This window comes from Ahaetulla prasina, chromosome 7 (assembly GCF_028640845.1).
Source record: "Ahaetulla prasina isolate Xishuangbanna chromosome 7, ASM2864084v1, whole genome shotgun sequence".
NCBI classification, from domain to species: Eukaryota; Metazoa; Chordata; class Lepidosauria; order Squamata; family Colubridae; genus Ahaetulla; species Ahaetulla prasina.
Window position 1 is genome coordinate 82,237,443 of NC_080545.1, and position 15,281 is coordinate 82,252,723.

Sequence of the window (15,281 nt, forward strand, 5' to 3'; positions counted from 1 at the left end):
CATTGAATGAATGCCTCTGTCTGCCCCGCAGTTGGTGGTGCTGCCATACCAAATGCTTCTGCATGAAGCTACCCGAAGGGCATCTGGGATCCAGCTGAAGGATCAGATAGTGATAATTGATGAAGCTCACAATCTGATCGATACCATTGCTTCCATCCACAGCACTCAGGTGACCGGCTCTCAGGTGAGTCAGGCCTGAGGGCCTCTCCGCTACTACCTGCAGCTTTCTTGTTGTAGTGTCTTTGCCCACTGCCATCCGGGTCAGGCTTTTGTAAGAGACTGTAAATTACTCCCAGTCTCTGGGATAGATGTCCCTGAATACTGGTTAACATAAGCCTGGCATTCCACAAGCAATTCCATTAAAAGAAACATTGACCTACAACCAGGCTCAGAATTCAAATCAAATGCACAGTCAACCAACCCACATAACCCCCTCCCCCAATCAACACTTCACTTCCCAATAACCCTCACTCTATGTGACCTCCTCATCACAAGACCTACCACAAGAATCTCACTTGGTGCAACCTGTACCTGACCCATCACAAGACTCACCTGATATGACCTCCCCATCACAAGACCTATCAAAAGGCCCTCACTTGATGCAACCTGTACCTGACCCAACACAAGACCCTCACCTGATGTGACCTCCCCATCACAAGACCTATCAAAGGACTCTCACTTGGTGCAACCTATAGCTGACCCATCATAAGACTCTCACCTGATGTGACTTCCCCATCACAAGACCTACTGACCACACCAAGCCCTTATAAACAGAAGAACACTGACATTGATATCCCCTATAAACTCCACTGAAGTTGTTACCTAGCCTGGTAATGAAACATTTGGAAACCAACCCAGAAGCTAGGAGAAGGGATTTCCATCCTTACTGGTTAACATAACATACGGAATTATGTCACTATATGCCTTGTTTGAGGGATGCAGTGGCTCAGGGGCTAGGACGTTGAGCTTGTCGATCGAAAGGTCGGCATCTCAGCGGTTCGAATCCCTAGTGCTGCCGTGTAACGGGGTGAGCTCCCATTACTTGTCCCAGCTTCTGCCAACCTAGCAGTTTTGAAAGCACGTAAAAATGCAAGTAGAAAAAATAGGGACCACCTTTGGTGGGAAGGTAACAGCGTTTCATGCACCTTTGGCGTTGAGTCATGCCGGCCCCATGACCACAGAGACGTCTTCGGACAGCGCTGGCTCTTCGGCTTTGAAACGGAGATGAGCACCGTCCCCTAGAGTCGGCAACGACTAGCACGTATGTGCGAGGGGACCCTTTACCGTTACCTTTTTATGTCATGTTTGTGGGCTTCTCAGAAGCCTTTAGGGCAAAAGGATGCTGGTCAGGATAGGCCTCAATATTGTCTTTTGTTTTATATCTGTTTTAGCTGTGCCGTGCCCATTCCCAGCTACTTCAATACATGGAACGATACAGGTGAGTATTTGCGACTTGAGGTTTCTGGTTTATGGAAATGTGAGTTGGCCACATTTTCATACAATGGCAAATTGAGGTTTGCTACAAACTACCTGGCAATTTCTAACTTTCCACTCTTAGATGGACAGGAGGAGAAACACACATAGCAAGCAGTTTTATGGTCTAGATCAGGGGTCTCCAACCTTGGCAACTTTAAGCCTGGTGGACTTCAACTCCCAGAATGCCCCAGGCAGCAAAGCTGTGCCTCCAGGTCTCACCAACACTATCAGCTCCAGGGCTGCTGCCATACCACCAGCCCGTTTGCATGCCAGTTATTCTTTTGTGACCCATCATCATTGTTAAAGTTCTCCATGTGTTCTCATTCCTGTCCATTGAGTTGTGTAGCTCTGGTCTAGACAATGAGGAAGTTCTGATGCAAAGTTTATCTTCTTAGACCTCTCATAGCAGAAAGTGGATTATTGAGCCTTTTGGGGAAGAATCTCTATGGAAAAGCTACTGAAATGCTAACCATTTTGGTACATAGCTGCGTATGTTCTTTGTCCTTCACCATAATTCCCTCCATGGGCTATACCAGTTATATTCTTAAGCTCAGCTTGGCTGTCTTGCATTGTGTCACCCTTGCGCATTCATATATCATCTGATCTGTTTTAGGAAACGCTTGAAGGCCAAGAATTTGATGTACATTAAACAGATTTTGTTTCTGCTGGAGAAGTTTGTGGCTGTCTTGGGAGGTAAGAACAGAGTTCTGAGGATAATCTTTCCGATACTGGCTACCTTTTACAAGGGAATGTGTTGTGGCCCGCCAGCGGCCAGTGGAGCTGGTGGCAGATGCAGACGGTGAGGAGGTTGGGGAGGAACATGGGCTAGTCCTGGAGTCTGGGGAAGGCTCTGACAATGCTCTGCGTCGGAGGCAGAGATGGGGCCAGGGCCGTTTGACAGTTGTCAGCTGCCTTCGGAGTCGGACATCAGTGGGGCAGAAGAACAGCTGGAGCCTGTTCCCAGTGTGTGCATGCGCAGAGCTGCCAGGAGAAGGGAACAGCTAAGGAACAAGGGTCGACTCAGGAGTAAAGTCACAGGTGGACAGTGAATGGCCCCTCCCATAGGGAAGAAAGAGGAGCGAAAGGGGAGTGATGTTTGCAGGAGACAATTAGTTTTCTTAATTTTGAAGATTAAGTTTTGAAGATTTTAGCCTGGGAGCTCTCCAAGCCAGGTAAGGTCTGTGACTATAAATTCTCCCTTGAAAGACTTTGCTGGCTGTGAATGAGAGGAATTCACAGTAACTTAATAAAAGGGGTTTTTGTCAGGAGAAGGAGTCTGCTTCATGCTTTTGGGAAGCCTAGGCCAGAATAGAATGTCCCATCAAGATCAATTCCATTGTTTATATGGCCGACTTCATCAAAGAATGTAACATTAATTAATTTGACATTATATTGCTTAACATAGTGTAAGCCGCCCTGAGTCTTCGGAGAAGGGCTGGATATAAATGCAAACTAAAAAAAAATATGGACTGCAGGGATATATCAGTCTGTCTTTAGGAAATGCAATAGATTCTCGAAAAACAAAACAGCAACCCTGTTTCGTCTCTTTCCCCCAAGCCAATCTCCCTTCGATCATTACCATCTTTAACTTCTCCGACAATTCTTTGTCTCCTTCCATTTTTGCTCATCCCAAACAGAATAGATACAAGCACAAAGCAAATGAAGGATGAAATTCTGATTTTAAGCAATGCTGTAATGGAATTACTGCTTGCCTTCTGATGCCTGTTTTTCCTCAGGTGTATACTTGTGCTCTGGATAGATGCTTTATAATTGCATTAGTGTTGCATATTTACAGATCTTGCTACCAGCTTAATGTTATCAAAGTCTAAATTGCTTGTTTTAATTTTTTTTTTAAATTGCATGTACCAATGCAATAAATGTAATTACAAGCAAATTGGAAACTATTTGAAGTGTAAGTTTGAATTACCATAGCAGAAAAAGAATACTTCCCTCTTAGGGGATGATGTTATTTTAAAAACAACAAAAGAGACTAAAATGTAAAAAGCCAGTGTCGTGGTTGTATAGTTTCTTATCGGCCAAAAAGCTACAGTTGATTTCTGCTATGTGTTCTTTGAGTGGATTCATATAACTTGCTTAACTAAGTCAGTTAAAAACCTAGTGCTGTGATGCGCACGCCAGCCAGTTGATAGGCACCTAGTGCCTATGCGCACACCAGCCAGTTGATTTTCAGATCTTCTGGGCCCACCTGAAGTAGGGAAACAGGCTGTTTCCTGCCTCCGGAGGGCCTGCGGGGTGGTGGGGAAGACCCGTTGTTCTTTTTCACCTGGCTCCAGATCCTCTCTATGCATCTAGGGAGGGCAAAAACAGTCTTCCCCAGGACCTCTGGAGGACCAAAACGGCCCATTTCCCAACTTCCGGTTGGACAGGAAGTGACTTTTTTGCTGTTCCCCAGCCTCCAGAGACTCCTAGAGTGGCTTTGGAGGCTGGGGACAGTAAAAAAGTCACTTTCTGTCCAACCGGAAGTTGGGAAACGGGCCATTTTGGGCCTACGGAGGGCCTCCGAGGGGGTGGGGAAGGCTGTTTTCACCCTCCCCAGATGCATAGAGAGGACCTGGAGCCAGGTAAGAAAGAAAAACGGGCCTACCGGGCCATCTCGTGCCAGGGGGAGGGGGGTTGCGTGCGCAGGGCGGGGTGCATAGAATTATGGGTGTGGGCATGCGTGTGCGCGAATCTTCCTTCCACCCCCACCCCATCCTGGCACGTGATGGCAAAAAGGTTAGCTATCACTGACGTAGTGGTTCATTTTTACTATGTTGTTCTTTTTAATTTTTTTCCCCAAATTGGTCTTATGATTGTTTCCAACACTTAGGACCCCTGAAGCAGCCCCATGATCACATGATCAAAATTCAGACGCTTGGCAACTGACTCATATTTATGTGTCCTGGGATCATGTGATCCCCTTTTGCAACCTTCTGGTTAGCAAACAGGGAAGCCAGATTCATTTAACAACCGTATTACTCTCTTAATACCTGCTGTGATTCACTTAGCAACTGTGGCAAGAAAGGTTGTAAAATGGGGCAAAACTTACTTCACAACTATCTCACTTGCAACAGACATTTGGGGCTCAATTGTGGCCGTAAGCCGAGGACTACCTGTGCGCTGGTATTGCCTCTTAGCCTGTAGTGATACGTAGTTTAGCCTATATTGTCACATGGAAATAATTTCCTAATCCTTTTGCTCTGCTTTTCATGTCCTCCAGGAAATGTAAATCAGAATCCAAATACGCAGAGCATACCAGAAGCAGGTAAGTTGTGGGTGTGAGTCCAGAAAATGTGTAAATTGTCGTGGTTTGGCCAGCATGGGGTTTCAGAAGATGATTATACGGATCTGAAAAACTTGTCTTTACCTGTTGCAAGCAAACCAGGTTCTCTCTCTCTCTCTCTCTCTCTCTCTCTCTCCCTCCCCCTGCCTCCCCCTCTCTCTTTCTCCCTCCCTCTCTTTCTCCCTCCCTCTCTCTGTATCTCCCTCTCCTTTCCCCTCTCTTTCTCCTCTCTCCTCTCTCTCCCTCCCTCCCTCTCTTTCTCCCTCCCTCCCTCCCTCTCTCCCCCTCCCACTCCCCTCCCCTTCCTTCCCTCCCTCCCTCCCTCTCTTTCTCCCTCCCTCCGTCTCTCTCCCCCTCCCCCCCTCTTCCTCTCAGGGGTGCAGCTGAAATCCATCAATGACTTTCTGTTCCAGTGTCAAGTTGACAACATCAATCTCTTCAAGGTAAAGAACTGCCTGGCTTGCATCAAAGTTTAGAATTTGGTAGGGAGCCAAAACTTAGGTTACAGCTCCCAAAGAGGTGTTCCCTTTTTCTTTTTACACCCTGATCAGATTTTGCCTGGATTAATTTTTTATTAACAGCTAAGGCATACTTATGTGTCTAGGCAAAAAAACCATCGTGTTGGAACTAAGGACATCTCTAGAAAATAATTTGGAAAAAGCAATTTGTCTATTGTGTGAATCCCAACACTTACAACTCTTGATTAACACAGTCTCTTTTTTTCTCAGGCTGCAATATGAGCCTGAGAAATTTTTGCTTCCATTAAAACCTCACTCTCATTTTTGAAGAAAGCTCAATATTTTTTTAGGCTGGTTTATAAGGTTGAAAAGAGAGAGTAATATCGATGCTAATGAATAGCAGAATTACTCTGCACACACACACAAACACACATATCATGCATATAATATGAATGTAGAACATTCATGAACTGCCTGGGGTTTATTTTACCTGGGTGACTTATCTATAAAGATAAGAGGGCACTATTCCATCCTCATTGTCTTGAAGTGACAGCCCAACACTTCAAGAACTGAGATAAGTTATTTTAAACACTTCAGTTCTCTGGGATTATGATTCTTGTAATGCCAGATATTAGTCATTTTATCTACACTTTATGGAAGTTGTAATACAAAATATCCAGGACTGGTTTGGAATGAATGCCTTCTGATTATCTATACCTAGGATCATTCAAACTGCCAATAGGGAGTCTCATTGACCAATCATCCAGTGACTGTTCAAAATTAGGATGGGGCTGAACTAGGGAGACTTGGGCTTGGAGGAAACAGTTACAACAGGTCCTCATAAATATGGCCATTGCAGGGTCCCCACAGTCACATGATCGCCACTGTCAGCTTTGAACAAGCAAGTCAATGGGGAAGCTGGTTGGAAATCGCAAGTAGTGATCATGTGACTGCAGGATGTTACAACTACAGAACATTCACCTAACAGCAGCGATTGGGAATGCCACAACTACCGACTTTGTTATCGTTAGTCACGAAGTTGTGTCCGACCCATCGCAACCCCATGGACAACGTTCCTCCAGACCTTCCTTTTCTCTACCATCCCCTGGAGTCTATTTAAGCTCATGCCGACTGCTTCAGTGATTCCATCCAGCCGCCTCATTCTCTGTCGTCCCCTTCTCCTTTTGTCCTCAATTGTTCCCAGCATTAGGCTCTTCTCCAGTGAGTCCTTCCTTCTCATTAGGTGGCCAAAGGATTTGAGTTCTACCGACTTTAAGTCAGAGCAAACATGACGTTCCATTTTGCCTGTGCCGCTTAGCAACAAAGCTGCTGGTCCATAGTTAAGCAAGAACTAAATTAATTACACATCAGATTTCAGCTTAATTTTGAATATAGTTTTACAAATGATTATTTTCTATCTGCACCTGACTAATCAAATCAGCAAGGCTCTTTTAGTGTAACTTCTAATTGTCGGATGATCTGGCCTGATCTTTGTTAGTCAAGGCATTGTTAGCCTCCCCTCACACCATGGAAATTGCCAAACTTTAGGAAATATACTGATTCCGTAAATGCCTATGGAGATTCTCAGTCATCCAGGCCATAGTTGTCCAAAGGTACTTTTTTCAAGAGGCAACTGGACTTCCTTTGTTTTTCTTTGAGGATGTTTCTCTTCTCATCCAAGAAGCTTCTTCAACTCTGGAAGGAGCTTCTTGGATGAGTTGAAGAAGATTCTTGGATGAGAAGTGAAATGTCTTCAAAGAAAAACAAAAAAGTCCAGTTGCCTCTAGAATAAGCACCTTTGGAATACTGATTTCACAGTTTCAGGGTGAATCCCAGGGCAGTCCTAACTTTGTATCATTTGTTGACTGACTGACCAAGTAACTAAAAAGTTATCAAATATAATCTGCACAGTCTGGTTGTACTACAGGCCTTAAATCATTGCAATGGCTTGAAAGCTGCCAGTTTACGGTGAGACGCAACCAGACAGCTTGGCTAGGAAGGGAAAAGTTAAGCAAAAGGATGCAAGGAAGATGGTCCTTTGAGTAATCTTTAGAAGTTTCTTTAAGGAATCATGAAGGAGTTCTGGGACGACTGAATTCTAAAAGGTGTAGATTGAATGATAAATTGTGATAATCTGGCAAAGAAGGTAAAAGCTGGAGATAACCTGTTAAGACAATGGGGAACCTTTTAATGTGCATGTTCTCTTTTTTCCAACAGGTTCAACGTTATTGTGAGAAAAGTTGCATCAGCAAGAAGGTAATGCATCAACAGAGCAGAATAGAATTCTGGTTCCGTGTCCTTTAGGTGCCTTTTTGGAGTCTGTTTTCAGGAATTTTCCATGGGATATGGGAACATAAATTGCCTTAGATTGAATCAGATCAATTGGATTAACCTGGTTAGCTATTTCCTATGCAGAGATGCAAGAATGAACCTTGTGGGGCTTGTCAATATTTGGGATACGGCTCCCCAAAATGTCAAAAGATGTTACCTTACTGTAACTTTTAGTGAGTGGAAGGGAATATTTATTAAATCTATGGTAGCTAAATAATTATAATTTAATTTAAAGATAAGCCAAATATATTGAATTAAATCAAACTTGCGGAGTATAGATAGTCCTCAACTTACAACCACATTTGAGCCCAACATTTATCTTGCTAAGCAAGACGTTGATTAAGTTTTGCTCACTTTATGAGCTTTCTTGCTGCAGTTGTTAAGTGAACAACAGCTGAAGTTGTTACGTCCATAACACAGTTGTTAATGGGATCTGCCTTCCCCATTGACTTTGCTTGTCAGAAGGTTAGAAAAGGGGATCGCATGATCCCAAGACACTGCAACTGTCATAAATATGAGTCAGTTGCCAAGCATCTGAATTTTGATCACTTGAGCAGGGCATGCTTCAATACACGTAATAGTAATAACAATAGCACTTACACTTATATACTGCTTTTCAGTGCTTTACAGCCCTCTCTAAGTGCTTTACAAAGTCAGCCTATTGCCCCCAATAATCTGGGTCCCAGTCCAGCGAGCAGTGGCGGGCGGGGAGCCGCCAGCCTTCTCGGCTGAGGAGGAGGTTTCCCGACATGCCGGCGTCGGCCGAGGCTGGCGGCTCCCGCCCGCCCTCTCACTGCACCGCCAGGCTTTCTTTCTTCTCCTCCGTGCTTCAGAAGCTGGGCTTTTAAATGGTTTCCTGACACTGCAACTGTCATAAATATGAGTCAGTTGCCAAGCATCTGAATTTTGATCACTTGAGCAGGGCATGCTTCAATACACGTAATAGTAATAACAATAGCACTTACACTTATATACTGCTTTTCAGTGCTTTACAGCCCTCTCTAAGTGCTTTACAGCCCTCTCTAAGTGCTTTACAAAGTCAGCCTATTGCCCCAATAATCTGGGTCCTCATTTTATTTTATTATTTTATTTTATTTTATTTTATTTTATTATTTTATTTTATTTATATTTTATTTTATTTTATTATTTTATTTTATTTTATTTTATTTTATTATTTTATTTTATTTTATTTTATTTTATTTATATTTTTAGATAAAAGCAGCTAAATTTAAAACTTCCTTAACTTTAAATTGCTATGTCTAAAAAAATAAAATAAAACTTAAAAAAAACCCAATTAACTATTTTTTAAAGCTCCCCCCCCCCCCAGTTACTTACCCAATTGAAGGCAGGCAGATTGTCCGAGCGTTTTCCTCTTTCCTACCTTTGCAGGAATGAGTAAAATGAACAGGGAAAAGTTTACAGACCATATTTAAATAATATTTTCTGGTCTTTTTCCTGTCTTGCAGCTCTTAGGATTTGTGGAAAGATATGGAGTTTTCAAAACCAGCAAAGCCGACCAAAAGTTGTCTGGTTTGCAGAATTTTTTGCAAACCTTGAACAAGAGACCAGAAAAAGAAGGTGAGTTTGGCGACAAAGCAATTTTTGGCAAGTTTCAGAATTGGAAGGAGGTGAGCTGGAAGAGGCAAGACATAAAAATACAGGCAGTCCTCGACTTACAATAGTTCATTTAGTGACCGTCCAAAGTTACAGCGGCACTGAAAAAGGTGACTTATGAGCATTTTTCACAGTTACGACCGTTGCAGCCTCCCCGTGATCATGTGATCAAAATTCAGATGCTGGGCAACTGGTTCATATTGATGACCGTTGCTGCGTCCAAAGGTCACGTGATTCCCCCTTTTGTGACCTTCTCACTGGCAAAGTCAATGGGGAAGCCAAATTCACTTAACAAAGGTTTCACTTAACAAAGGTTTCACTTAACAACCGGGTTCCTAACTTATCAATTGCAATGGTTCACGTAACAACCGTGGCAAGAAAAGTCGTACAATGGGGAAGAACTCACTTAACAAAGGTTCCACTTAACAACCGGGTTCCTAACTTATCAATTGCAATGGTTCACGTAACAACCGTGGCAAGAAAAGTCGTACAATGGGAACCTTTTAATGTGCATGTTCTCTTTTTTCCAACAGGTTCAACGTTATTGTGAGAAAAGTTGCATCAGCAAGAAGGTAATGCATCAACAGAGCAGAATAGAATTCTGGTTCCGTGTCCTTTAGGTGCCTTTTTGGAGTCTGTTTTCAGGAATTTTCCATGGGATATGGGAACATAAATTGCCTTAGATTGAATCAGATCAATTGGATTAACCTGGTTAGCTATTTCCTATGCAGAGATGCAAGAATGAACCTTGTGGGGCTTGTCAATATTTGGGATACGGCTCCCCAAAATGTCAAAAGATGTTACCTTACTGTAACTTTTAGTGAGTGCCCGCCCCGCCCCGTGGACCCGAGCCAAGCCGGTCCCAGTCCAGCCGAACGGTGAAAGCGGAGCGGCGCTCGGCATGTCGCTTTCACCGTATAGATAGTCCTCAACTTACAACCACATTTGAGCCCAACATTTATCTTGCTAAGCAAGACGTTGATTAAGTTTTGCTCACTTTATGAGCTTTCTTGCTGCAGTTGTTAAGTGAACAACAGCTGAAGTTGTTACGTCCATAACACAGTTGTTAATGGGATCTGCCTTCCCCATTGGCTTTGCTTGTCAGAAGGTTAGAAAAGGGGATCGCATGATCCCAAGACACTGCAACTGTCATAAATATGAGTCAGTTGCCAAGCATCTGAATTTTGATCACTTGAGCAGGGCATGCTTCAATACACGTAATAGTAATAACAATAGCACTTACACTTATATACTGCTTTTCAGTGCTTTACAGCCCTCTCTAAGTGCTTTACAGCCCTCTCTAAGTGCTTTACAAAGTCAGCCTATTGCCCCAATAATCTGGGTCCTCATTTTATTTTTATTTATTTTATTTTATTTTATTTTATTTTATTATTTTATTTTATTTTATTTTTTTATTTTATTTTATTTTATTATTTTATTTTATTTTATTTTATTTTATTTTATTATTTTATTTTATTTATATTTTAGATAAAAGCAGCTAAATTTAAAACTTCCTTAACTTTAAATTGCTGTCTAAAAAAATAAAATAAAACTCCTTTAAAAAAACCCAATTAACTATTTTTTTAAAGCTTCCCCCCCCCCCCGTTACTTAACCAATTGGAGGCAGGCAGATTGAGTTGCTCACCGATGGGATGGATTGCAGGCAGGCAGATTCAGTTGCTAGCTGATGCAATTGATTGCAGCAGCCGAAGCAAGGCAGCAGCGAGCACGAAGGAAGCAGCACGTAGGCAAGTGGGGACCGGGTGATTAGGTGGGCATGGGCGGATGGTGGGTGGGCAGGGATTTTTGCTACCGGTTCTCCGAACTACCCGCCCCCATCCCTACTGGATCACTTGATCCGGTCCAAACCGGGAGCATTTCACCCCTGCTCTAACCACTACCACCGAGGCTCTCCTAAGAGTGAAAAATGGTCATGTCACTTTTTTCAGTGCCATTGTAACTTTGAATAGTCACTAAATGAGCGGTTGTAAGTTGAGGACTACCTGTGTGGCCATTTATAAACTGACTGAACCTCTTCATGGTTTCTGGGGTATGTATGTTAGTCTCCCTTGGAAGACAGATTGTCCGAACGTTTTCCTCTTTCCTACCTTTGCAGGAATGAGTAAAATGAACAGGGAAAAGTTTACAGACCATATTTAAATAATATTTTCTGGTCTTTTTCCTGTCTTGCAGCTCTTAGGATTTGTGGAAAGATATGGAGTTTTCAAAACCAGCAAAGCCGACCAAAAGTTGTCTGGTTTGCAGAATTTTTTGCAAACCTTGAACAAGAGACCAGAAAAAGAAGGTGAGTTTGGCGACAAAGCAATTTTTGGCAAGTTTCAGAATTGGAAGGAGGTGAGCTGGAAGAGGCAAGACATAAAAATACAGGCAGTCCTCGACTTACAATAGTTCATTTAGTGACCGTCCAAAGTTACAGCGGCACTGAAAAAGGTGACTTATGAGCATTTTTCACAGTTACGACCGTTGCAGCCTCCTCGTGATCATGTGATCAAAATTCAGATGCTGGGCAACTGGTTCATATTGATGACCGCTGCTGCGTCCAAAGGTCACGTGATTCCCCCTTTTGTGACCTTCTCACTGGCAAAGTCAATGGGGAAGCCAAATTCACTTAACAACCGGGTTCCTAACTTACCAATTGCAATGGTTCACGTAACAACCGTGGCAAGAAAAGTCGTACAATGGGGAAGAACTCGCTTAACAAAGGTTCCACTTAACAACATAAATTTTGGGCTCAATTGTTGTCGTAAGTCGAGGACTACCTGTAGTGATGTTTCAGTAGGTTTGAAAACAGGTGGGTCTGTGAAGCTTCCCTGTTTTGGGGTTTTTTCTTTTCATTTTAATGTAAGTAGCACATCCATGTATTTTGCTCCTGTGTTGACGTTGACATTAGATTTCATGCGGAGTTGTATCCTAGGACAAACGTATTATTTTCCATTAGAAGAATGGAAAATAATATATAAAATGATGAAGGTATAAATAACATTTATAATAATATAAATAATACATAGAAAAAGTCATTTTTCTATCTGTCTCTTGAAAGTCAATGAAGAATCAGAGTTTGACTTTTCCTGCTACAATAATTCAATTTTTGCAAGATTGAAAGCCTAAATATATGAGCCATATGTCATTGTTGTCTTGATAAATTGTTCTGGAACAAGAATGCAAAAATTTTAGCAAGAATGTTGATTCAGCCTCTCGTCGGAAGCTTTTTTTTCTATTAACACGCATTTAGACATAGCTGTCAGGGTTCCAAGTAATGCACCCATAGAAAGTAGAACTCTGAGGCAGGCAAATTCCTCGAACAGTTTTATTAAATACATCATATTGGCACGACTGGTGAAAGCCAACTCTAAAAGTTCCCACAGCTTTCACCTAATTAAAAGTTTCCTCCTTCCCCCAAATCACTGATCACACTGTCCAATCCAGGTGCTGGCCGGTTGCTTGGTTACTTCACTCCTCCTCTGGCCAGCCACCTGTCAGAATGTCCTTGGTTCTCACAAATGAGAAGTTGACTTTTGATCTGCAGGGGCTCTGCAAAGTTCTCCTGGGGAAGGTGAGGACGACCACCCCAAAATGGCATCTCCGCTAATGCACATTGAAAGTTTCCTAGCCGCACTCACAAATGCAAACCAGGACGGGAGAGTCATTCTCAGCAGGCAAGGTATTGTATATCCACGTTTGATTTCTTTAAAAATAAGTACATCTGTATATATTGAATTATTTCAAGGTTATTCCATTATACGTAGTCCTTATCTAGTGATCACAGCTGGGATTGGCAACTCCATCAGTACGCAAACAGGGTCGCTAAACAGAACTTTGCATGATTGCAAGGGGCTTTCAACATCATTTCCCATGTGGTCATTAAGCAAGTTGCTCGTGGTTAAGTGAGAGATAGCAATAGAAATAGCACTTAGACTTATATACCGCTTCACGGTGCTTTTACAGCCCTCTCTAAGCGGTTTACAGAGTCGGCCTATTGCCCCCAACAATCTGGCTCCTCATTTTACCAACCTTGGAAGGATGGGAGGCTGGAGTCAACCTTGAGCCGGTAAGGATCGAACTGCTGAATTGCAGTCAGCTGGCAGTCAGCACAAGTAGCCTGCAGCACTGCATTCTAATCATTGTACCGCCGCAGCTGTCTGTCATGGGGCTGTGGCTTGTGATTTGACCACCAGCTTCTCCACTGATTCTGCTTGTTGGAAGCCAGTTGTGAAGTACACCGATATCTATTATGTAACCTTGGGATGCTGGAGTTGTCATCAATGTAAGGATTGGTTGTAAAGTTAATTTACTTTTATTTATTTATTAGATTTTTAAAACCGCCTGTCTATCTCACAGAGTACCTTTCTCGAGACCATTGTGATTTGAACAGTCGCTCAGCAGGGCAGTCATTAAGTGAGGTCTGTCTGTATCTCTCCAGATGCCTTTCCTGGAGGAAACATCTGAAAGTAAAAAAATAATATTCCATATTTATGTAAACACTTGATGCTTTTTCATAGGAGCACTTACCTAAACAATTCGATTGCAGTTTGAGTCATGGAAATACTATTCTCCAGGCGTTGCTAAATTACTGCACCTTATTCATTTTGGATCCTGGGATTATAGCAATATTAAGGAGGTTGTGGCATTTATTGCTGCTTACTAAATTACTTTAATAAGTATGGTCGTAATTTAATCAAGTGCTGTTCCCATATTAGCCCCTTGGGAGCCAACCGCAGTTGCTTTTGTTGTCCTCTTTCTCTAAGAGTATTTCCATTGTTTCATTTGAAGCATCCAGCAAATTGACTGGCAGGGGTGAGGGGCAGGGAGTGGGTGGGGTGGAAGCCCCCTTGCATTTCAGGCTGCCCTTCAATGTTTTTAATTGTTTACCTGCCAACTCTCTGAATGTGCTGATTTTTCCAGGTACTTTAGCCCTGAGCAGCCTCAAGTTCCTATTGCTCAATCCAGCTGTGCATTTTGCCACGGTGCTGAAAGAATGTCGAGCTGTGATCATCGCTGGAGGCACCATGCAGCCGGTGAGTGGCAAATTGGGCACCTTCGTACTTCCTTTGGGTGATTGGCAACCACTTTTAAATAGCAAATAATTGAAGGAGCTGATTTCTCGCCTCCCTTCTTAGCAGATGTTCTCCAGAATGTGCTGGAAGGAGGTCTTTCTTGTTTAAAAGCAGCGGAATGAAGGTGTCGCTTTGAATCTTTGGCTCATTCTGCCTCTTGCCCTTGGCACCATTTTGCTTTTAACCCACCTGGCAAGCCTTTCACAGTGTTTACAGCAACTTTAAGATGGGTGGACTTCAATTCCCAGAATTCCTGGCCAGCAGGCCTGACTGGAGAATTCTGGTAGTTGAAGTCCACCCATCTTAAAATCCCCAAAGTTAAGAAACACTGAGTAGTCAACCTTTTTATACCTACCGCTCACTTTTGTATCTCTGTTAGTAATAAAATTTTCTAATTGCCCACCAGTTCCACAGTAATGGTGATTTATAAAGTAGGTTTGGGGGGGGAGGGCGCCGGCTACCAGCTCTGCTTGTCTGTTACAGCTGGGTGGTGTGGGGGGAGATGCACGAGCTATTCTGGGATGAGGCTGTTTTGTTTTTGGTCGCACTATAGCGCCATTTAGTTTCACTTACGTAATGTGAACTAAATTTATGCGCGGCTGATACAAATAGTATATTTTCAGAAATTTAAATTGTCATGGGGAATTTTATGAAAACCTAATGAAAATGTTTTAAAATAATGCTATGAAATTTTTAAAAAAATCAATTAGATTAAAAAAAAGGAAAGTGCTTCAGTATTGGACAAAACCCCTACCACCCACCATGAAAGTTGAAACGCCCACTAGTGGGCGGTAGGGACCAGGTTGACTAACACTGATTTAGATGTTTAGCTTCTTGGTCTATTCAATCTGCCTGCTGTTTTTCCCAAATCCTAGAAAGGTCCTAAATCTTTGCATTTAACAGTAAACATTTAGTTTTCCCATAAAGTAACAGGATTTCAGTAATACCATAATGGCAGGTTCCATCACGCTTAGAGTACTGATACCTAGGCTTGAGTCTGGTGGCATCTAAATGGTGGTCTAGAACAGGGCTGTCAAACTTGCA

General features: G+C 42.6%; 1 protein-coding gene across 1 annotated transcript in view; it reads left to right on the forward strand.

Moving 5' to 3' along the window:
- Positions 1 to 15,281, forward strand: part of DDX11 (DEAD/H-box helicase 11) — a 57,774-nt gene that overhangs the window by 17,255 nt on the left and 25,238 nt on the right. Inside the window, exons 10-18 of the mRNA XM_058190192.1 lie at positions 32 to 184; positions 1,392 to 1,438; positions 2,090 to 2,169; positions 4,697 to 4,741; positions 5,135 to 5,202; positions 7,435 to 7,473; positions 9,015 to 9,126; positions 12,710 to 12,844; positions 14,086 to 14,198. Of these exons, the coding sequence (XP_058046175.1) occupies positions 32 to 184; positions 1,392 to 1,438; positions 2,090 to 2,169; positions 4,697 to 4,741; positions 5,135 to 5,202; positions 7,435 to 7,473; positions 9,015 to 9,126; positions 12,710 to 12,844; positions 14,086 to 14,198 (792 nt within the window). The remainder of the gene's footprint in view (positions 1 to 31; positions 185 to 1,391; positions 1,439 to 2,089; positions 2,170 to 4,696; positions 4,742 to 5,134; positions 5,203 to 7,434; positions 7,474 to 9,014; positions 9,127 to 12,709; positions 12,845 to 14,085; positions 14,199 to 15,281) is intronic.